Source organism: Sceloporus undulatus, chromosome 3 (assembly GCF_019175285.1).
Source record: "Sceloporus undulatus isolate JIND9_A2432 ecotype Alabama chromosome 3, SceUnd_v1.1, whole genome shotgun sequence".
NCBI lineage: Eukaryota > Metazoa > Chordata > Lepidosauria > Squamata > Phrynosomatidae > Sceloporus > Sceloporus undulatus.
In genome coordinates this window covers 245,445,048-245,470,373 of record NC_056524.1, presented here as the reverse complement: position 1 = coordinate 245,470,373, position 25,326 = coordinate 245,445,048, and the positions used below count along the sequence as shown (strand labels likewise).

The following is a 25,326-nucleotide window of genomic DNA, read 5'->3' as shown; positions in this document are numbered from 1 at the left end:
TTGAGCTCGGAAGCGAATAGGCAGCCAGTGAAGATCTTTTAGAATGGGTGTTACATGGTCTGACCTGGAACTACCAGCGACCAATCTGGCTGCCATATTCTGCACCAATTGCAGCTTCCGGGTTTGGTACAAGGGTTGCCCCATGTAGAGCGCATTGCAGAAATCCAATCGAGAGGTTACCAAAGCATGTACAACAGTTTCTAGGTCCTTTCGGTCCAGGTAGGGACGCAGCTGGCGTATCAGCCGAAGCTGATAACAGGCACTCCTGACCGTCGCGTCCACCTGAGAAGTCAGCTGGAGCGACGAGTCAAGGAGCACTCCCAAGCTGCGCACCGAGTCCTTCAGGGGGAGTGTGACCCCGTTCAGGACCGGGCGACAGATCTCACCACCAGGAACCGGGGAACCTATCACCAGTACTTCCGTTTTCCCTGGATTCACGCTGAGATTGTTTTCCCTCATCCAGCCCATTACCGACGCCAAGCAGGCATCTAGAGGAGAGATGCCATCCTTAGTTACTGCATCAGTCGGAGACATAGAGAAAATTATCTGGGTGTCATCAGCGTACTGATAACACCGCGCCCCATGTCTCCGGATGATCTCTCCCAGCGGCTTCATGTAAATGTTGAATAGCATAGGGGACAAAATCGCTCCCTGAGGGACACCAGATGTCAGGGCCCTCCTATCGGAGCGACAGTCCCCCAGCTCCACCATCTGGGATCTGCCCGAGAGGTAGGAACGGAACCACTGCAAAGCAGTGCCCCCAATTCCCAACTCCCTCAGGCGACCCAGAAGGATACCGTGGTCAATGGTATCGAAGGCCGCTGAGATGTCCAAAAGTACTAACAGGGACACGCTCCCCCTGTCCATACCCAGACGGAGATCATCAACTAAGGCGACCATGGCAGTCTCAACTCCATAGCCTGCCCGGAAGCTGGTTTGAAATGGGTCCAGAAAATCGGTGTCATCCAAGATCGACTGAAGCTGGAAGGCGACTGCTCTCTCGATCACCTTCCCCAAAAAAGGTAGCAGCGAGATGGGCCTATAATTATTATGAAGCAGGGGGTCTAAGGAGGGCTTCTTTAGCAGGGGTTTAACCACTGCTAATTTTAATTTGGATGGAAACTGACCCTCACTTAGAGATGTATTAATTATGTGGTGCAACATTAGCCGCACCACATCTCCCCCCTGAGCTGTCAACCATGAGGGACAGGGATCAAGAGAGCAGGTCGTCCTCCTAACACTTCGGAGGATCTTGTCCACTTCATCGGTACTAACAAACTCAAAGTGATCCAGTATAACAGGGAGCACGGACGCTTCGGACACCTCTACTACAGGATCTGCACAAAGACAGGCGTCGAGATCAGCCCTTACCCGAGAGATTTTATCCGCAAAGAAGTTGTTAAAATCGTCACAGCAGGCTTTAGATGGCTCTAAAATAGGGCTCAGGGTGGGAGGGAGCTGAGTTAGCTCCCTCACAACCCTGAACAGCTCAGCCGGACGCGACTCTGCGGACGCAATACGTGCAGCATAGAAAGAATTCTTTGCTGCACGTATTGCCACTCCATAAGCTCTCAAATGAGAGCGAAGGAGTGTCCTGTCGGACAAGTGCTGATGTCTTCGCCATTTGTGCTCTAGTCGTTGCGCGACCCGCTTCCTTTCCCTGAGATCTTCCGTATACCAGGGTTGTTTATTGGGAGCAGGCCGGAAAGGACGCTTGGGAGCGATACTGTGTATAGCCCTAGAGAGATTAGTATCCCAGATGTCAGTAAGGGCATCAACAGAATCGCCGTCAGAGCCAGTCGTGTACCCCTCTAGGGCTTCCTGGAACCTTATGGGTTCCATCAGCCTTCGAGGGTGGACCATCTTAATGGGTCCGCCACCCCCGGGAGGGTTAATGGTAGGAGCCTTGATTCTAGCCTCAACCAGGAAATGATCCGTCCATGACAAGGGAGAGACATTAGAAATCTCTACCCACGGAGCCTCCATGTCCGTACTGAAGATCACATCGAGAGTATTACCAGCACAGTGTGTTGGCCCCGAGACTAATTGAGACAGGCCCATGGCTGTCATGGTAGTCATGAACTCCCGAGCCGCACCAGTTAGAATATCATTGGCCTCGAAAGGGATGTTGAGGTCCCCCAGGACAAGAAGCCTAGGGGACTCCAGCACCAGTTCCGAGACCAACTGTGTCAGCTCGGCCAGGGAATCTGTTAGCGCACGGGGTGGCCGGTAGACCAACAGAATCCCCAGACTGTCTCTGGCCCTCAGGGACAGGTAAATACATTCGATGTGATCTGTTTTCCGGACTGGGATCCTGGTTAAAGAAAGGGTGTTTTTATGGACCAAGGCAACACCACCCCCCCGCCCACCTAACCTGATCTGGTCCTTAACTGAAAACCCGGCTGGGAGAGCCTGGGCCCACACTGCCTCACTCTCAGGCCCCAGCCAGGTCTCAGTAATGCACGCCAGGTCACAGTTTTTATCCTGCAAAAGATCGTATAAGATGTGGGTCTTATTTTTTATAGACCTGGCGTTGCAAAGGAGCAGCAACAGGGTTTGTGGTACGACTGGGCTTAAAAGGACAAATAAGATGTACACATATTAAAACAATCCATATTTTAAAATCATCATTTAAAAGTCACAATTTAAAAATTACTTGGATAAGTCTTCCAGAAGAGATTGGTCTTTAATGCTGTTTTAAATTCAGACATTGTATTCAGCTGTAAAATCTCCTCTGGCAGGTCATTTCTCAGTCTAGGTGCAGCTGAAGAAAAAGTCCTTTGGTTGACAATTGCCAACCTAGTTCTGTCTTACTGAAGTAAGGACCTTATAACACTGCTTAAATAACCTGGTTTATCTCTTTTGAACTGAAGTCTAATTCGGACTGCAGCTGGGTCCTATCACAAGGATTTTGCTGCCAAAGCCACCAGGCGACTCCATCCTGGCTGCAGCCCGGGTCGCTGGCGCACATCAGCAGCAATTATTTGAAGTTGGAAAGCTCCCAGTTTCAAAATGAGGCTCCTGAAACATACCTGGGACCTGGGCTGCAGCTGGGCTGGACTTGCCCAGGGGCTTCAGTGGCAAAATCCTCGCAATATGACCTGGCCACAGTCTGAATTAGACTTCAGTTCAGAAGAGATAAGCCAGGTTACTTGAGTGGTCCTAAGTGTTGGCCAGAGGACCTGAGTGTATATAATAAATGCTGGTCTGCAGCACATAAAATTTTGGTATTAATGTACAAAATAATTAGTTAGAATTAACTAGATTATTATTAATAGTAGTGGTGATGGTAGCAATGTTATTATGAAACTATAATATTACACACACATATTGCACACACATGTACAAACGATACAGAAAAACAAAGCAGTAAACATAGAGAATAAACAATTTCTATCACATACATAAAAAATAATAACCAGAAGAGTACAAAAAAAGTCCTATCAGAGGGTTTATACATAGTACTAATCTTCATTGCAGTAAGATGTGAAAATTTTATTAAATAAATAATAGAACAGGCCACTACTTGATCCCCTAGTCATCAGACCACAGTTAGATCTTGGCTTGAAGACAAAATTGTGATGTGTTCCAGACCATAGTTTACTGCAACTAGGTGAAATGGCAAACTGCAATGTGCTACTAATTTGTAGTGGACATTCTGACTCCCTTCAGGCTTGAAAGAAAGGAAGAAAGGGATGTGTGAGTGCGAGAATATTGATATGTTTTGTCCATCATGATTTTTCATTATGTCCAAACTAAGCCAGTCTGATACATCTTCACTCTCCTATTCTGCTATCTTTAAATTTCAACATTTTAAACTAAAAAGAGATGGAGTGAATCTTAGTCCATTTCCTGGATGCTCTGTGCTTTTGAGTCTAGCTATAGCTGATGACCCTCATATATCTTACTTCCCTCTCGGTTTAAGGCTTTTTCTTTTATCTTCTTCTTCATCTTCATGCAGTTGTTCTCACTACTGGCTCCATGACATCCCGTTGAGCTTTAGAAATGGCTCATCTTGCATGTCCATTTGCATGCGGAAAAAGGATTCCTTTTCCTGACTGTAACTGAACACCAGAGTAGCCATGCAGAACAACACCATCTGTGTTAAATGCATGTTTACCTCTTTTTGGAGGGGCAGGTGCAGTTTTGAGACAGCAGTCAGGTTCACAGATGATTCTACCACCATCCTGCCTGCCATTCCAAATATATCAGTATCTATTTTGCCTCTGCCCCAGCCATTTCCCCATACCTTTGTTTTCACCCCAGGTCCAAAAGTCTAGCTTTGCATGCTGTTCGTATGAAGGGTGTTCATTCGGACAACGGACAAGAAATGGAAAATGGAGATGTTACAGCCGGCATCTCTTTCACAGATATCTATATGAGCCAAGAAGCCGACAAATTGCCTTCCAGCACAGGCACTGAAGAGTCACAGCTGGAACAATCCTTGCTTTCACACCCAAGTATCAAATGTATAGAACCAGAGAACCTGCCAGAACCTGTTAAAGAAAATGGCCATGAAGGGAGCCCAAAGACAATGAAGAATCCAGTGGAATATCAAGATAAGCTTTACTTTCACTTAAAGGAAAATCTGTCTAAAGTGAAAGCATATGTGATGGAGATGGGGAAGAAAATTCCTCTCCCAGATGAGTGTGTTATAGAAGGTAAGAGGCCTGGAATTCTGAAACAATGAGATTGTTTAAAAATACTTTAGGACTCTCATCTAAGGTGTCAACCAGCCTCCTCGAAGATTTCTAGGTTAGTTGAAACATGATTTTACGTAATGATATCATATTTAAACACTGTGCTTTTGAGATTCCTTCTTGCTGCTATGTTGTTTCTATCCTGCAGTGTGCTTTATCCCTTAGAAAGACCATTAGTAAACTCTCCTTGCCTGCTTGGAAATAATCATATGCTAATATCATCACAGTATGCCCTAACTGTGATCAGAGGACATATTCCTAGAACCCTTTCCCGTGTGCCCTGGGGTGCATTAAACTAGGGCTGAGGACAGGCAATTTTCTATTTTATTTATTAAAGCACTTCTACCCCACCTTGTATCACAGGATCCGGGTTGCAAACAAAATAAACAATTTAAAACATTTCCAGATTAAAAGCATAAATAACGGGAACAAAGTAAAAACACATTAAACATAGTAATAGTTAAAACCACTTTAAAAACTTTGGTCTGTTACAGACTGCCAAAATAAAGCTGCTTCGGGTCTCTTTGGAGGTATGCTGTTTAAATGATGCATGCATCCTAAGAATCCGAAAGCTGCACCAAATCTGCACTCCAGTGCTTAGGAATGGAGTGTGGCTTTGGCGCAACCTCCGGACTCTTAGGACCCAACCATCATTTAAATAGCATACCTCCAAAGAGACCCGAAGCAGCTTTATTTTGGCAGTCTGTAACAGGCCATTGCATGCAGAATTAAAATGCATTGGTCCCTGAAGCCTTTAATAAAAACCCATGTTTTATCTTAGTGCTGAAAAGAGATCAAGCTTGGTTCCAATCAGATCTCCCAAGGAATAGCATTCCACGTTAGGGTACCACAGCCTAGAAGCCCCCCTCCCATGTCCTCCCACTTCTTGTGTATACTTCAGTTCTCAGGCAGGTAAAGACTGGAGATTATCATACAGGAAAAAGGACATCCTTGTCCCATGCTTTTCCAATTCTTTCACATGACATCACACTTATCCTGTCATTGTCCCATCATTGAAGTGGAATTGTCCTGTCATTTTGTATTGACCGGAGTTCACATTAATACAATTCCACTTAAATGACAGGACAAAGTGTGATGTCTCTGAAACACTTTTGCACGATCATAAGGACTGGAGAGTGATCTGCTTCACTCTCAATCCTATCCCATCCCCATGTGATAATCTCCAATGAGAGGAAACTCCCTCAGGCATTTTCCCCCCAGAAAACTGAAAATAATCTGAAATATGGATCAACCCACTTTTGCCTCTCATCAAGTAAGTTTTGCAGGTTTTAGTATTGTTTCAGAAACTGCAAAATCTGTTTGACCAGAATCAACTGCAGGCCAAAATAAATACATATGTAGCTGTTCACCATGGGAAGAAAATGTGCCTTCAAAATACTTTCAACACTTTTAACACCTGCTCCCTTCACCAACATTAGAACATTATTTAAATATTTTAAGAGAAATTCAACTATAAACAAGCACACCCACTAATGCATTGGTTAAGAATAATTTGGCTAAAGCTTTAGTCCAAAATGGTAACGTTTCCCAACTTACAGTACTAAGACATTTCTCATTACAGTGTGCAGGAACAGAGACTGAGTTGTAGTAAAACAAAGTAACTTTTCTAAACTCTAAGAAGGATATATGATATGCTTCATAGGAGACAATCATGATTCTGCAGTAGACCCAGGTGTCTTGAGTCCCCCCCCCCCCCCCCATATATTTGTTCTTTCTTTCTTTCTTAAACACTGTTTGTGATGGTGGCTGTGGCACTCCTAATATGATCCAGGTCGATTTCTACCTGAAGTACCATCACAGTTTAGAGTAGGACAACTTAATTCACTTGGAAGCAATGAGAGTGACCCTAATTCATATGAGACGTTAAATGCATGGTATTGGTACCAAAGAAAACATCTGTGACCTCATTAGATGTTTTTGCATGCATCTCCCATCACTCCTTATTTTTAAATGGAACTGTTTTACTTCTGAGCTGATAGTCACTAGGCCATCGAAGTTCATAAGTCAAGCTGTGCAAGATCAAAGGCCTAAGACTAATGGAAATTAAAGTCCAACAACATCTGGAATGTCCCAGGTTGCCCATTCCTGATGTAGGGAATAAGGTATGAGCAAATCCATCATAATAGCCCTTTTCATACAATGAATAGTTCGTGCGTATCCAGTCATTTTTTTTCTCATTGCTAAAATAAACTGAAATGCCTTATATGGCAATCTTTTCCACTCTTACTGTTGCAATTTCTTGTAAATTCTTTAAGTAAGATTCTTGAGATAAAATTCCCACAGTAAAGACACATGGTGAGATTGATGTTACTCATTCTGGATATATTCACTGAAATGCACTCACATTCTTTACACATGGGACACCTAGTTAATATTTCAGATACTCCATAAACTACTTGTTCTGAAGTCTGGCAGTAATCTGACCTCCTGTTGGTGTACCAAGAGTTAGTCTTTTCCTCATCCTTATGAAACGATTCATAAGTTATTGTCATGAGTATACAAGTGGCTAGTGTTGGATGGAATTTGTACAGATTTTATTAATAATAAGATGAGGAATCTAGTATAAGAGGAACTCTAGGTCAAACCACTGAATTAGTAATAAATGCTATGTTGTGACATGGTTTTATTGTAATACACAAATACAGAGTACAAGGACTTCTGAAAAATGACTTCATGAGGCTTTTAATGCAGACTTTTAAATGTCACATTCCCTGTAATAGAGAACTGTTATACTGGAGAAGAAAGGGGTAAGCCAAATCATCAAGGGGCTGGAGCATGAAAAAAGGTTACAGCATTTGGGTTTTTTCACCCAGAAGGAAGGTGAGTAAGTAAGGATGTGAGAGGGGTGTATAGAATAATGCATCATGTGAAGATACTGGATAGTGACAGGCTTCTCTCATAATACCAGGACCCAGGCCAATCTCTAAAAAATGAATGCTGGGAAATTCAAGACATATAAAAGGAGGTGCTTCACCAAGCACATAATTTAATTCCAGAATTCACTGCTACAAAATATAGTGATGGCTGCCAATGTGCAAGGTTTTGTAACAGATCAGAAAAAAATCATGGAAAATAAGGTATTATATATGACAGGGGTGTGTGTGGGTGTGGGTGTGGGTGTGGGTGTGTGTTCTGTGTACCAGATGAGGTATACCTCTTAGGGGAAGTGAAGTAGGGCATTGCTTTCTAATAAGAATTTTGTCCCCTCCAATGAAATTTTCTTTTAGACTCCAATTTCTAGCAGTACAGAGACTGAAGCACTGAAAATCATTTGCACCTACAGCCCTTATATTTGCTATGTTTGCATTCCCTTGGTAACTTTGCCTGCCATTTTTCTTTCAGTGCCTTATCTGTATTTCTAAATGATCAACTGAAGTTTTAAGTTACTGCAGTTTGGAGACTGAAGAAAAATGTCATGGAAAGAGGAGAAGAAGGAGCAATAAATTTCATTTGCACACATAGCCCTCTGCCCACTACTTATGACCATGGTGTTTATCACATGGAGGTTTTTGCAGCTTTTTGCAGCTCAGATCCGACGTGGCTACAGATCCAATGATGTGAATTCACGTTATAACATGAATGTGTTATCAAATGCGATCCCTTTCTATGGGGGCTCCTTCCAAGGCGCTTCCGCAGTGAATCCAAAGTGACTCCTCATTTTGATGAATTTGGAAAAAAGTGAATTCACAGAATTCGCTTTCAAACTCACTTTGATTTCACTCCGAATTGGTTTGGTGTGGAATGCAACTTTGCTTCTGCTCTGGTACACCACCGCAAACCCCCTGGGTGGCAAATTTCCCATGATGCAGCACTGCAATTTCCCCCCATTTTCTTTTGGTGGGCCTTTCACTTTCAGGGCAACTTTCAGGGAAACTCATTTTTTGGGAATATATATATATGTGTATTTGCGTGAATGTGAATATACACATATGTATGTATGTATGTATGTATATCTATCTGTCTGTCTATCTGTGTGTGTGTGTGTGTGTGTGTGTTGAAATTGCTGAAATGGAAGGGAAAATAAAAAAGGGGGGATGAAGAAGACACAGAAATATTCACAAGGCAAATATTAATGCAAACACGCAATTACGTGAAACAGGGAACACGAACTTGCGCCCCTTTTGACCCCAGAAATGTACAAGGTCACGATGCGTTCAGACCCCCACTGAGCATTTGCAAGGGTGCCAATTCGAATCGTTGAATCCCACCGGTGTGGTAATACCATTTTCATTCACTCATCTTGAATCCGCATCACGTGACTTGCCTTGGATTCGATTCCCCCTCGATTCGGAAGGGCAACCAGGAGTGATAAAACATTCACGTTATAACGTGAATTTGGATAGCTGAACCAGGAGTCACCCCGGATATGAGCTGCAAAAACCTCTGTGTGATAAACACCATTGGAACCTCCTAATAGGATGGCAGCCTTTATGTTTTCCTTTTGGCTCTTGTTTGCCATATTACCTGATTAGTTGAGTTTTAGACAAATTTACATTGCCCACATTCCCATTTCCATATTCAGCTGGCCCAGAAGTAGTTCTGGCCCAATTCCCAAAACTCTATAATATCAGAAAAAAAGATGCCCCATGACATCACAAAGATCGGTACCTCAGTCTCAGATGATGATGATGATGATGATGATGATTTCTTACCCACCTCTCCACATGGATCAAGGTGAGGGACAAAAACAATTAACAAACAGCAACATCCGCTAAACACATTGGTTCAAACACACATCAATTTAAAAGGACAAATAAGATGTACACATATTAAAACAATCCACATCTAAAATTCATCATTTAAAATTCACAATTTTAAAGTCATCTTGATAAGCCTGCTGGAAGAGACTAGTCCTCAATGCTCTTTTAAATTCAGACAGTGTATACAGTTATTGAATCTCTTCTGACAGGTCATTTCACAGTCTAGGGGCGGCCTAAGAAAAAGTCCTTTCGCTGACAGTTGCCAATCTAGCCTGGCTGACTGGAGTAAATGTCGGCCAGAGGACCAGAGTGGACAGGGCAGTTTATATGGGAGGAGGCAATCTTGAAGATAACCTGGACCTAAACCATGTAGGGCTTTCAAAGTAATAGCCAATACTTTGTACCTTGCCCTAGAATATCAAGGAGTGGGATGTTGCTGTCTCATGCTGTACACCTCTGATAAATTGGCCAAGATGGCCATGCTAATTTTCTGTATTCCCAGATTTACACATGGATATTAAGAATCCCAGTTTTGCCTACTTCTTGCTTGTTAAAGTCTCTCCATCAATTGAAGTTACAGGCCCTGAGAGTAAATGGGGTTATAAACAAGTGGTGTGTGAGGATGATCATATAAGAGAGGGAAGGAGGGAGACCTTGGTCAAGATCAGAGACAGAGCAATTGATGTGCATCTTCTCTCCTTCTTTTGACAACTGCAGGAAAATGCTGGTTTTATTTGCTCTGGTGATGCAGAGATCTGCATTACCTCTTTGTTTTGTAATTTATTGATTGATTTTTACTACTAACAATCTAATATACAATCAAAATGATATACATTCAGAAAATACATACAAAAACATAAAGAAACAGAGAGTAGGGATCTTACTCTCAATCATAACTGTAATGAAAAGGAAATTAAAAAGATAGAAAAAATCTTTTGTTATTCTATGATTACAAATCCAATTAAATAAACCTACTATAATTGCTAATAAACATAACCACATATTTTGACATTGTTAGATTTCTTATTGCTCAAAAATCCATAAATATTTTTCATTCTTTCAAAGAATCTTCAGTTGGCTTATTCTTTAGAACCCATTTAATGTGGCATTTTGTGCTAACTCAGCAGCCTTCACAATCCATTCTTCCATTGTTAGTGCTTCAGACTGTTTCCAAGTTTGTGCAAACAATAATCTTGCTGCTGTGATCATGTATTGAGGAACTGCTCCATTACCTAGTTCTTTATCCATGATGCCTAGCAGAAACATTTCTGGTAACACTGCAAAATCTACCTCTTAATTTTTTTCCAATTAACATATGTATACATTTTAGACCAATAACTTTTTGCCTTCTTGCAAGTCCACCAAATATCAGAGAAGGAACCCTTCTTATCCTGACATCTCCATGGCATCCTTGTTTTGGAAAATCTTTGGTTCTCCTGAAACATCATATTTTATTGTGAAAGACAAATTTCATGACAATTCAGCTCGTCCCTAGTACTTATGTGTATAGACATCTAAGATCCTGTACATGCTTAGCTTGGGGCTAAATCCCAGTGACCTCAGTAAGCAGAAGTAGTTCTAGAGTAAGGCTGCATGTGTAGGTACTCCAACAGGGAATGAACACTCTTGTAAATCTTTAGTAAACCTTCAGATTTCTGTTTCATGCTGGAGTGACAACTGGTTTATGTGTTATATAATCCCATCCAGGACCAATTAAAGGATATAAAATCACTTCTAGATTTTCCTAGCAGATTGACAACTTTAAGATGATTTTTCTTTCTTTCTTTGTACATTTCAGAAATATCATCTTTACCATCTAATGTCTTCCTTTAAAAAAAAGTAGGGTAGTTTTTATCAGCGTATATTTCTCCAGATGTTTTGTGATCTTCCTTATCAACATTTCAGGAATGCTGCTTACTACAAAGGCAGGTTTATGAGTTTATAATTTCCCCAAGGACCTGCACTTTTATATTAAATTTAGGGCTGGTACAGACTGCCCTAAAGGGACAGCTTGATGCTGCCCTTTTGAGCTCCAGATTGGGGCCACAATAACCACACACCATGGCCCCAATCCAGCGTTTTTCCAGCCCAAAAAGAAGCAGCAAAATTCTGCTCCTTTTTGGGTGGAAAAAAGCCTCCCTTTCTGTCATGGCGGCAGCTCTTCTACACTGCCCACTGTCTGGTGGAGCAGGCAGGGTCATGCTGGCTTGGGGACATTGTTGGGGCATGTGGAATCTAAACACCATGCCCCTACATTGCCCCCAAGCCGGTGCTTATAGCTGGTCTGTTTTGGTCCTTAGTTGGCTATGCTAGCTGGGATTTCCATTTCTATTTCTTAACAAGTCTGGTGTGACGAGATATGTTTTTCCTCCCCCACCCTTCTCTTATTATATGTTCTTACAAATATTGATTACTTGAGCATATATGCAATTCATTCCTGGGCCACATACACACAGAAGATCAGTACAATCAATAGCTGGACTTTTACAAATGATCTACAGATTGGAAACAAGTGATGAACAATTACTACTTAAGTCACAGTTTATGGTCAGCTGAAATCTTGCATATCCATCCCATGGTCTAATTTAACTCATTAAGAACTTTCTGTTGGGCTAATTTTTTAGTCTTCCTCTGTGCTGGTAGACACATGCAGGCTGACAGATGCACCCTTGTTTCAGTGCTTGATGAATGGTAGTTAAAATGCGAATGAAGTTAGTTGAACAAAGGCTGAGGTGACAGGCTAACATGAATTCTATCCGTGGCACTAGATCTATAGTGGCTCATTCATATGTGCATCTGATCTATTCCCACTCAGAGACTAGATTGTATAGATTCTTGTAAGTGCTTTTCATGTAAATCCTGTAATAATTTGATTAGGAAAAGCAGATTGACACAAACAGTGTCAAATGCTGATGTTAAACTCAGTCTGTCTTGATTTGTTTTTCTTTATTTATTCTGTATGATAAAACTTAAAACAGCAAAAAAAAGTGATTGAGTTTATGACAGAATTCCCCTTTCAAAAAGTGCCCTGGGTCTGATTTGGTTGGTGTTACATTTTAGGCTGTGCTGTGAGATAATTAGTACCATATGATGGAAGAGATGGAAAAGATCATTGCTCCCCTGCAGTGCTTGCTTCTGGAACCTTTTGATAAATTTAAGCATGGCGTGAGCCAAGGTTTTATTGAGAACACATGGTGCTCTGCTAGCTCAATACAACCACAAACTTGCAGAAATGCAGACCAATGTTATGAAAATCAGTTGTGTTTTCACTATGCCATTTTTTTCCAAAAATGGCCTCTTATGATTTAAACCTGATCTTAAGCTCCAACCACCCCTAAGACTGTTCCCATACTGTGAAAAGTTCACATGCTGTCACACAAACTGGTCTTGCAATGCAGATTGTTTTATATGATTGAAGTTTAGTGCCTAAAGCAGCAGAACTGGTGGTGTTATAAGGAGAGCACTAAGCTGGTTTTATAAGGTGCAAAAGAGTAGAGTAGGTTTCCTATATACAGATGTTTAAATGGAGCTACCACAGACCTTTCTGCCTATAAGGTTTTCTGATTTGTGCAAAAAGGTACAGATACAGAGACATATCTGCAAATATGTACTGCTTTTTGATATTATGATTTATAGCTGTAAACATAAATTTGAATAGACTGAGGACAAAAAGTAAAACTAAAAGTAATTTTTAAAAAACCTTGAAAACAGCCACTTAAATAAGCATAAATTCAAAAAGTTTAATACCATTGATTGCATGGAGGAAAAAAAATTTTGGCTGTCTTCCTAAAAGCAAGACATGTATGAGGCTTTGGGAAGAGCTCTGAATGGCAGTTTTGAGAGGGTCAGCAAGAAGAAGAGCCCCTCTCAGTTCCTAACACAGTCCCAGTACAGTTCACAGCTTTTTTTTTTTAATCTCAGAACATGCATGTTGTGTTTACTTTAACCTTAATTGCCGGGGGAATATCACTTCATAGTTAGTAATGTCCTATGGAGAGAATAGAACTTTTCTTGTTGGAAGGTGATTTGGAATGGATCCATATGAGGGGAGCAAGCCCTTGGGGCAAACAGTCTGATACATTAACCCATTTCTAGCCACTCTTCATAGGTTCCTTTCTATAGCTATTTCTTGACAGCTTTGGCAAGTTGGAGACTACTTTGGGGAAATAAAATGTTGATCTGAGCATTATGTCATATTGCTGATATAACATTTTCCCCACAATACACTCTGTATCCAGAAGTAGATATGCAAGATCATTCATAGGACACACTGAGAAAAAAAAATCTCCATTGCTCTTGTAAGATAAGAACATAGTAAGCATTCAGGATAGTGTTAAAATAAATGTGTGTATTAGTGAGAATTGTATGGGTGTGACACTTGGACACTGAGGAACACTGGCAAGAAAAGAATCAATATTTTAAGATCTGGTGCTAGAAGACTGCCAAAAAGTAAATGGGCCCAAAAGAAAATCAAGTCTGAACTCTCACTAGAAGCCAAAATTTCTAAACTAAGGCTGTTGTACTTTGGATTCATCATGAAATGGCATGCTTCATTGGAAAAGATGATAATACTTGTTAAAGAGGGAAGCAGTAGGAGAAGATAACAACATTTCAGATTGATTGATTAAATCAAGGAAGCCATAGGCCTGAACTTGCAAGACCTGAATAGGACTGTTAATGATCAGGACTCTCAGAGGTCTCCAGTCCCCATAAATTGAAGTCAATTTGATGACAAATAACAACAAATAGACAATGTGTTGGCCCAATCACCTCCATCATCCCTCTCCTTATATGGAAAGTGACACTAAAGAGGAGAATTTCTGTTACAAATCAGGGTTCCCGATCATGCTGATAGCCCCTGTGTGCAGAGAAGCCTTGTCTCTTAGAATGCTGGTCTCTGCATGTGGAGTTGTGATGGAAAGATCAAAGCCAGCATGTTCTCCACACATTTATATCAGCTCTGTTCCTAACAGCTGAATAGGGTTGATCAAATTCAATATTTGAACATTTTTAATCATTTTTCACCATCTTTTGAAGTGATTCAACCAAGGACCCTCTCGTACTATTCAGTTACGATGCTATGATTCTGCTTTATCTGTCATGGCATCATCTTGTGGAAGTGAGGATTTGTACGTGTTTGAAGAGGCACCAGTGCTCTTGAGCTGAGAATTCTAAATACCCCTCCTGAATTTGCAAATCCTAGAATTCTATAGGATGAAACCATGTCAAGTAAAGTGGAATCACAGTGTTATAACTGCAGTTGGCTCTTGGTATGTGCATGGGTTCTGTTCCAGAATTCCCCTCCGCAGATAGCAAAATCCATGAGACCCGAAGTCCCATTGTTCCTAATGGCACACAACATGCGTGCAACCACATTGGTGTCACCGCATGTACGCACTACCATTGGGAATAGCAAGCCTGCGAAAGGGGAGAGCTGACTCTATGAAGTGTGAAAGGGTCCCTAATGTTCCCCAGCTCCTTTCAGCTTTCCATCAGAGTTCATTTTAAATGTTGCTCTTCCACTGTTTTGGTTTAAGTGGAACTCCAGCCTTTTGTTCAGATTCTTCTTGCCTGAAGATGTTTCCCAATGGGCTGAAAAATGCAGTCTGTGGCTGTGCTGACCCAATTCATGCCAGGGCCGCAGCAACCACATGAACCCAGCCCTGATCTGGGCTGCTGCTGCAGTTTTGAGCTGGGCCAGTGAAAGGATGGGTATTTTACCACTCCTTTTATTTATTATTTATTTAAGTTATTTATACCCCGCCCTTCAGCCCTAATGGCTCTCAGAGCGGCTTACAATTATTATTTTTAATAAGACAGTTCCCTGCCCTCAGGCTTACAATCTAAAAGACACGACACAAAAGGAGAAGGGAATGGTGGTGGGAAAGGGGATGAAGTCCAGTGGTTCTTCTCTCCCTCTGATGCCTGGACTAAGGCAGACGGACTAGAGGGAGGGCTCTTCTTCTTCTTCTTCAGGCTAGCCCTGGTGGAGCTGGGCCAGCCTATTCACTCCCTGGCAGGCCAAAGGATGACAGTTATGGAGGGAGGAGCCTCTATTTTCAGGCTAGCCCTGGTGGAGCTGGGCCAGCTTATTCTCTCCCTCCCAGGCCGATGGATGAGTTATGGAGGGAAGAGCCTATATCTTTAGGCTAGCCCTAATGGAGCTGGGCCAGCCTATTCTCTCCCTTACAGGCCGAAGGATGACAGTTATGGAGGGAGGAGCCTCCTTTTCAGCCCAGTTCTTCAGCAATGACATGGATCTGGTGGGGTTTCTTTCCACGTTTGGGACATGGGTTATCTAAATGCTATGCCCCAAATGTGGCAAGAAACTGCATCATTTGGCCCATCTGTTTTGGGCCAATATCTAAGAAACCTCCCCCCCCCCATAGCTTACCAGTACATTGAAACTCCTTGGCTTTACTAGTTTATCTGACCCTGCACGTGGAAGAGGTAGCATTTCCATGAAGTCTAACTTGGAAGTCTGGGCTTTTAGCATCCTACCCAGAAAACTAAATTTCACTTCCAGGACCTCACATACAGTAGACCCTTCTTATACATGTTTTTTTTTAAATACACAGATTCAAGCATCCACGGTTTGAAAATGTTCAAAAAAGTATAAATTTCAAATTTCAAATATGATTTTCCATTTTTTATAAGGGACACCATTTTGCTATGCCATTATATTTAATGGGACTTCAGCATCTGCAGGTTTTGTTATCCACGGGGGATCTTGGAAGCAAACCCCAGCATATAACAAAGGTCCACTGTATACAATTCTGCATCTGTGCCATACAGTCTTACCTTGCAATTCCCACATGGCCAGAAGGAGAAGGAGTCAGCCTGCAAAATTTACCCTTCTCTTAACTAAGGACAGGAACAACAAAATGCAGGCATCTTACTAACATCTCCAATTTTTTTCTCCTTTTTTCTTCTTCTCCTGTTTGGTTTGTAACATCTTGTCTGATGAAGAAGCCAGTGGAGCTTTGAAAACTTGCAACAAGTATATTGTGTATTTCACTTGGTTAATAAAGGTATCACTGCTGGGTGGATTTTTGTTTGAATTTGCTAAATGGCCAACACAGCTACCCCTGCAAATTTTCATAATACTACCTAGTAGTGTCACTGGATTCTAGTTGCATGTCTTCTGTTTGAAATGAGGGGAAAGGCAATTTGGATCTGACTCATTAAAATGTTTAGACAAATATGTTAGAAGTGATATAAGGTGCTACAGTATTGATAAGGCACTAAGAGAAATTTTTAAAACTTGCCTGTGCTGTTACTTTGAATTCATCAGTACAGTCATTTGTCTGCTTTGAAGCTCTGCTCCCCCCGTGTCTTTCAGAGAGGGCATTTTCTGACCCTCTTTTTCTAACTGTTCATGGTCAAATGTGTTCATAAGAACCAACTGATAGTCCTGCATACTGATGTAAGGAAAACAAAGAGAAATAAGTACTAAGTAAGGTCACCATATGTTGTTGATTTAAAGAAATTCCCTGTATCTCAGAACATGAGGAAGATTTTTAATATGTATGCATTTCCTATTGCTTAGTGTATGCTTTGTGATAAAAGCTTATCACTATCCATGTGGATTTTATTATTTATTATATCCCCACCCACCTTTCCAAAAAAAGTTTGAGGTGGCTCCATATATCAAAAGTGCTCTGTAATAACATCCTGTATCATGGCTAAGAATGTTTGTATATCTTCTTTCTTTTCTTCAACATTTTAACAGAGCATGAACCCCACAAATGCCTTTTGTCCCTTGTAACATTGTAAGGAATATCTTTGTGACATCTATTGGCATTACACCAGTGTTTTCACTTATCTCATTCTCAGAGGCAAAAACAAATGCTTTCAAAAGTTCTCTGTCCATAGGGTGAGATTACAAGAGTTTTTGTGGATTCCTTGATGATTTTTGATGAAACTTTAGAACTTTTTTGAAAAGTAAAGGAACAACATTTTGCACAGAAATTAGATACAGTTTTTTTGTAAAAATGTTTTCTCCCACCCCCATAGCCCTCTGAACACTTGATGTGAAACCTTTGAGAGGTTTTGAAAAGGTTCCTCAGTTGGGGATGAAGAATCACCTCCTTCTGGGTTCCACTGGTGGAATCTCTTTTGCCAGAAAACTGGTTCTTCCCTCAATATCTATTTTTGCTTAGTACATTCATTGAAAACGTTATTCAAAATACTTTCCTGTGGGGGGCAATTTTGTCATGTTTCTGCTTCCAATGGTTTTAAGGCCAATAGAGACATTTTTAAAACCAAGATATGAAGCATCACTGACACAGTATAGCACCCTGAATAGCTTTTTTAAAAATGTTGGTGGTTGGTGGTGGTAAAATAGCTTTGGGGGCAAATTCTCCCTAAACCTAACTTAGGGGGAATCACATATTTGAATGTGCCCCCAAGCATATGAGAGTCAAATAGTTTACCAAGTGAATTGGTTAGGCCAGTTTTAGTACAGCCTAGATCTAGCAAGACACAGGGATTCACTGAAAGGAAAGAAGAGAGAAAGGATTTTGAAAGCAATTCAGTCCAATCTTCTACATCGATCCTACACACACACACACACACACACACACACACACGTTTATTCTCATGTATTTTCTTTTCATGTTAAATATGCTTCAGCTCTTTCCCTGACATCATTGCCTTAACATATCAACTGAAATTTAATCAAAACTATGACTGGCATTTAATCTGTTTATTTTTAAGCCGGGAAAAGTATGGAAAACTATGACATTTTGTGAGCATTGATCATATACACACTTAATTACCTTGCTGGTAGTTGGCCATATGTGAGTTTCTTATGGATCAGCATTACTGAATGAATATAGCTGATGTGATTGGCCCAGCTGATAAATGTGTGATAGTATCAATAAATATTTGATATTTGTACTATACAGCTTCTATTTGTTCTATGTAGCTTCTATGTTGCTCTAGACCTGGTTAGCTAATTAGATGTAATAGTTGTTGCTCTAAATAGACATGTGCATTGAGGCCTGAGTGAGCATTAAAAAGAGGCAAGGGATGAGTACCCAGATGCTTATATGTAGCCACATTGTCTAGACATGCGTAAAGTTGTTTTCACATGGGTATATCTCTTCTGGATTGTGGTGAAGATTATTCTTTTGTCAGTGTATATATCATTTTGAAGGAGAAAGGGAGCCACCTTGTGAATGCAAAGGTTGAAAATGAGCCTTGTAAGTTAAAAGAAATGCAGAAAAATCCCCAATGCACTAAATCAGGGATGGGGGCAGCATGAGCCCAAGAGGTTGCCTGTGGTCTCCAATCCAGTTTTGTGACCCACAGAAGACCACACTGCCTATATTATTTTCCACACAAAAGGAAGAATTATGTTCCAAGAAGGCCATAGGAACCACGACTCTCTCTTAAAACAAAGTATAGCATGTGTATGTGTGTGCGTGCATGTGTCAAGTCACTCAATGACTTATGGCAACACCATGAATTTCATTGGGTTTCCTTAGGCAATAAATACTCACCAAGAAATACTGGTTTTTGCTGTTCCTTAAGAAATAGAGCCTACAGCAACTGGTATTCATTGGCAGTCTCCCATCCAAGTACTAACCAGAGCTGGCTCTGCTTGGCTTGCATGATCAGACGAAATCTGATGCCTTTCGTATATTTAGGCTAAGGTTCAGCATATGGACCTTATTTTCTCTCCCCCTGTACCCAGTCAAAAAGCCTGAGGTTTTAGGAATGAAGAATTCGGGCTACTCCTACTTTTGGTTTTGGGAGTGGTGTAGCTCACAGTGGGTCCTGGGAATAATTGGATTCAAATTCTCACAACATGCCCACCTAAATGGACTGTGATTTGATTTAGCATGTGATTTTTATTTCATAAATGATTTTTTTAGCCACATATTAATTATATGTCCCAATAGACACTAATATTTTAACTTGAAATATCAATAAGGCACCATAGCATAGTAATAGTACAATCCTGTACATGTCTACCCAAATTTCTGGCAGAAATTACATTCCATTCAGTTACTTTAAGGTAAGTGTATATAATACTGCAGCCTTAAAGCAGTCTTAGGAGATTATCACACGGGGATAAGAAATGGGAGGAAAGGATTATGCTCTCGTCATGTTTGCGCAATCACAGGAAGATTTTCACACTATGTCATGCACATACCGTACTCGTCCCATTATCAAAGCGTCGTACTAGTGCAACTTCTCATAAAAGACAAAAAAGCGATGGCTTGCCAATAGTATTTCGTTAGAGCTATTGCGAACATGTGAAAGGCAATCACGTTTCAACAGAGCCGTTGAGAATCTGTCATTAAACCTTCCAAAAATAAATTGAATTCCCCAGTCCCCCAGTGTACTGTTCTGCAGGATCACTTCCTGCATCAGACTTGTGAGTCACAGGAATGTTTCTTAGTGGCAAGAGATTACCCGTTTTTTTCTCTCTGATCACACCTTCTTTCTACATGCAGAATGTAAAAGCCCTGTTTTACCATTCATGAATTGTTAATGCCCTATTATTGCGACACCATGTGAAAGTGTTGCAGTTTCACTATTGTATCGTTCTTGCTAAATAATGTTAGAATAGCATTATGATAGTGTAAGTAGCCCTCGTGTGATAATCTCCTTAATGTTATTAAGCACTTGGTGAAGGTTTGTAAAAATGGAAATGGAAGAAATGGAAATGTTTCTACCCCATATCACTGCAAACTGTAATACATTTCCAACATTATGTTTTCTCTTTGAAAATCTTGTCTTGTTTTATTGTAAGTTTGAAAATTGAGATATTCTGGTTCATGATATCTGAGTCCGCTTACTTGGTCAATTTGAATTTATTTACTACAGATGCTGGAATTAATGGCATGATATATATGCCACATAAATATGTTTCTTCTACAGCATCTCACTCTGATTCTGGTTAACAATAAATGGCTTCCAAAAGGAAATCCTTCTGTGCTCTGTAGTTCACTTAAAAATGTCTGTAAACCCACAACAGTCCTTCATTGTAGCTAGTTCTGAACCTGAAAATTATGTTTGAACTAAAAGATTTATTTTAGTCCTTACAGTGTATTTGAACTGATGTAAGTTAGAAAGCTTTTTAATCATGGAACCCATTGATTAAATATTGACTAATAGCAAGTAAGTTTCCTTATTTTAAAAAATAAGATTGCATCTATGCTGAATGTAGTCAAATATTTTGTTAAACAAAGCAACAGATGGTGTACATTAAACACCCAGCTCTCCACTTGCTCTTATTCTTTATGTTAGAAAAGATGTAAATAAGCCACTCAAAGTTCATTGCTATGGGAAGATAGGCATTTGGTATATCCACTTATAATGCAACCGTGTATCTTTCTGCTCAAAAGTAAATCCACTGAGTTCTGTGCAAATTATTCCCAGGTGTTAGGGTTTATGATTGTACCCCTAATGTGTCTGATAGAAGGTCAGTTGCTGTTCACAATGTTGTTCAGAGAACTAGGAACCCAGAAGTTCAACACAACACTAAACAAACAAATCAAAAGCAAAACATAGAATTTATATTATTCTGGTATAAAATGTGTGTAATGTATACTTAACACTCTTTGGAACAATGGTAATAAAAAGATCCTGGTATGTTTCTTCCATTGGAGTGTAATAAACTGGCAGCTGTTCAGGCAATCCATAGAGTCCTCTCAGGACTTTCTGCAGAAGGAAAGAATCCCGAGGAACTATCTGAGAATGTGTTACCTTGTCATTCTGGGTCAGACTGAAAGCACATGGATGCAAATTTTCACAGATCTATCTATTTCTTAATGGTTTCAGAAATGTAGATATTATTAAGAAATCCTAAACAGTTAAACAGCAACATATATATTGCTGACATTTATTATGAAGTATACAGAAGAAATTATTTAGCTTGTTTGCAAACTTTTAGCATTATGTTCAAACAATGTTAGTCTTTAACAAGCATAGGTCACAAATCCAGACCACCATGTTAGCATGAGTGTAAATTTCCTATTTCTTAGCTATAAATGTTCCTTGAATGTATTTCCTGTTGTGCAAATAGAATATTTCAAATTGTAGTCAAAAATGAAACACCTCTGCTTGTACATGCTTAGGACCATACACATAGTGGTTTATATTGCACTTTGATGTTAGAAATTAGTGCATTAACCACCTCACTGACTCAGGTTGCATTTGATGCAGTGTCAGTATATTACTGAATATCTACAAAGATTTTACACTTTAATTATATTATTGTTATTGTTATTCAGATTTAGATTAAGATAGTTGGAGATAATGCTAACAGCATGTATATTTGTTTCTAGATACCGTTAAAAGTTGTGTTGCAAAGCTGTTCTTCAGTTGTCCCTTGAAAGGCCATTACTGCCTGTACAGTAAATCCAGTTTTACTCTCATCAGCCGACAGCCTCAACTTTGGATCCATATCATGTTTCTCTTTCAGCAGGTGTGTGCAATACATGAATTTATAAATTGTGGTGCTTTATAGTTAAAGATTTTTTTTCCAATTAAGATAACTGTTAATTGAAATCTCTTGGGACATTACATAGGTCTTTCTGTCCATTTTGGAAGGTGAATTGTTGCAGTGGGTTTCAATTGTTGTTGTTGCGTGCCTTCAAGTCATTTCTTGGCATTATTTGTTCAAAGGAGGTTTTCCTTTGTATTCCTCTGAGGATGAAAGAGAGCAGGCAGGCTGGGGAGAGGAGCTTCATCAGATGGCATATGAGATGCCTGTTGCCAGGATCTGTCCCATACTCTACCACACTCTGCCAAGGCTCTAACAGGAGTTACTAATAAAACATTGTGGCCATGTTTCATTCCAGAATTGTGTGTAAGAGAGGGTCTTCCCTGCCAGTCTCTTTTAAACTTCTGGACCAGCAATGTCTGACCTTATAAATTTTGTTGTACTGCAAAGTCCATGAACCCTCACCAGTGGTTATGCTTGTAAGGTTAAAGAGTCAAAAAATATCTGCCCTGTATAAATAGATTTAAATATGGAAATATGCCGTCTTATTTCCCATTTATATGTATGGATGAGAAAGCTGAAGAGTGAAGAAAGCTGACAGGAAGAAAATCAACTCATTTGAAATTTGTTGCTGGAGAAGAGTTTTACAAGTACCTCAGACTTCTAAAAAGAGAAATAAATGGGTCCTAGATAAAATCAAGCCTAAACTCTTCCTAGAAGCTAAGATGACTAAACTGAAACGACATAGCAGCGAAGAAATTCTCTCTACAAAAGACAATAATGCTTAGTAAGGCAGAAGGCAGTAGGAAAAGAGGAAGACCACATTAAAAATTGATAGACTCAATTAAGGAAGTCATGGATCTGATTCTGTAAGACTTAAACAGGGCTGTTAACGCTAGTATGACTTGGAGGTCTCTCATTCATAGGGTCATCAGAAGTCACAGAGTTGACTTGACAGCACAATCCGCCCCGCACCCTTAGAACTACGGGGAAACTATTACTCGAACACTCTAAGGTGAGACTGGTGACAACCCAGCAGAGGGCTTATACAGCTATGGCACCCATTCTCTGGATTGGTCTCCCAGAAGATATCCGCTTGAGCGGGTCATTGGAAGCCTTCAAAAGGGCATTAAAAACCTACCTCTTTCAACAAGCCTACCCTCCCAATTCTCTCTGAGATTGTACTCCCCTATCTGGTAATTTTATCTAACTGTGTTATTCTTAGATGATTTTATTGAATTGTTAATATTGTAACTGTGATTGTAATTATATTTTTAACTGTTTTTACATTGTATTATGGCTTCGGTCATAATTTTAATTGCTGTAAACCGCTTTGATCTCCAGGAAAAGCGGTATATAAATAAATGGTTTATTATATTTTTATTATTATTAACAACAGCAATATGATATAGGAAATACTTGTGTTGTCCTAAATAATCCATTGACACCCAAAATCTGTTTTTGGATTTATATGTTCTTGGGCTAATCTATTTCAGAATCATTCCAGATCAACACTATAGCAGAACATTCATCTAAAGAAGATTATAGCACAGTGGTGATTTAATATAGATTTCCTCTAAACCACTGTTTGCAAATCAGGACTTTGCCTCTGATATTCAGTGCAGTCCTTCCCTTTCTCTTCATCCTGAGAGATTACCACACTACACTCTTATAGTGCTGCAATTTCACTTTTGTTGTTCTGGCTGCCTCTTGGCTGGAGGCCAGGTTGGGATTTGCAGTTTAAGGGAGGGGGGCAGTTAGAATTCTCAGCCAGAGAGTTCCTAGGCCTCACTGAACTATAAACCTCAGAATGCAACAGGAGGCAGCTAGAGCAGTAAAAGTGGAATAGCAACACTATAAGAGTGCAGTGTGGTAATCTATTTTCTTCTTTCCACTGACAAAGCAAGCCAGACGTCATTTCCAGCCTGATCTGGGGAATGGGCTGGGATTGGAATGGAACAGTGGAGAGCAGGTGTTATCGTATGGATTTTGCCACCAATGCCACTGCCAAGCCATTCCCAAGCTGCTCCCAAGCTATTCCCCAGCTGTGCTATAGCTGCCGATTTTGAAGAATGGAAGCTTTACGTTCTTCAAAATCAGCGGCCAAAGCACACCTGGGGAACAGCTTGGGGACTCCCGGTGGAATCAGATGCAAAATCCATGCGATAATACCTGTTCCATCTCATTCCATCCCAATTCTAGCCCATGCCCAGATCGGGCTGGAAATGACATCTGATGAGTTTATGACATTCATTTTTGTGTCAAACAAAAATGGAATACATAGTTTGAAGTGGCTTTGCAAACTTAACACATCTGGTTAGTGTTGTGGTGCTTGCACCACTGTGTCCCTTAAGGCATAGAATGGTTTTCAAGCTTTTTGCCCTTGTGACCCCCTTTATATCTACATGCAAACATCATCCCTCCCCCTTGACATAGTAAATGAATAAAAATATTTTGTTTGTTTAGTGTACATATTTTTGTTCACACATTCAAGCAGCAGCATCTCATCCTGAAAACTGGGGCAGTGACAGGACAGTTGCGGGGGTGGGGGTGGGGGTGGGGAATGGGAGCTTGGGATGGGCCTCGTCAGATGCCATGATCTAGGGAGCTTAGCCAATTCCCTCTTCCTCCTCCCTCGAGAAGAGGCAACTGTTCCAAGTGCCTTGTCTTTCTCTTCTCCTCCAGGAAAGAAAAGGTTTGGGAAGTGGAGATCAGGAACTCCATGTCTCAAGTCCCCCTTGAGCAACTTGTGTGCCTCCCAGGGGTCCCACCCCACAGTTTGAGAACCACTGTCTTAAGGGATAATATAGAAAGAGGAAATTGCACAGGAGAAAGAGAGGCAGGGGTGAGATAGTTTAAGGCTGGTTGATGATTTGCAGTCCAGTGTTTTCTGAGATTATGTCAGCAACAGTATTATGTCTGCAGCAGTCTTGGTTTTGGGATCCTGATCATTGCAGTCTTCTGTTAAACGTTGCTTAATGTGTCATTAGTTTCAGCTGTGTACTACTTCTGCTTGTTTTTTAAGTATTTTACACTAACATATAAAATTATGGTTGTTGCTATTTGTAGGCTACATCATCACAGAAAATTTAGCATATCTCTTACTGACTGAGTATCCCTTATCTGGAATTCTAAAATTTGAAATACTCCAAAATTCGATATTGTCCAGATGGGTGGCTGAGCTAGTGACATGCCTGCTTTCTGATGGTTCAGTGTACACAAACTTTGTTTAATATATAAAATTATTTTTAAAATATTATGTGTAAAATTACCTTCAGGCTATGTGTATAAGATGTATACAAAAGATGAATTAATTTCATATTTAGACTTGGGCCCCATCTCCAAGATATATTATTATGTATATGCAAATATTTCAAAATCCAAAACATTTCTGGTCCAAAACATTTTGGATAAGGGAGACTCGACCTCTGCTAATATTTTTACT

At 40.3% G+C, this 25,326-nt stretch overlaps 1 protein-coding gene across 2 annotated transcripts in view; it reads left to right on the top strand.

The window, feature by feature from the left end:
- The window catches only part of VEPH1 (ventricular zone expressed PH domain containing 1), a 177,363-nt gene that overhangs the window by 99,459 nt on the left and 52,578 nt on the right, over positions 1-25,326 (top strand). For both annotated transcript variants that reach the window (XM_042459676.1, XM_042459675.1), the window contains 2 exons: positions 4,267-4,661; positions 21,724-21,863. In XM_042459676.1, the coding sequence (XP_042315610.1) occupies positions 4,267-4,661; positions 21,724-21,863 (535 nt within the window). The remainder of the gene's footprint in view (positions 1-4,266; positions 4,662-21,723; positions 21,864-25,326) is intronic.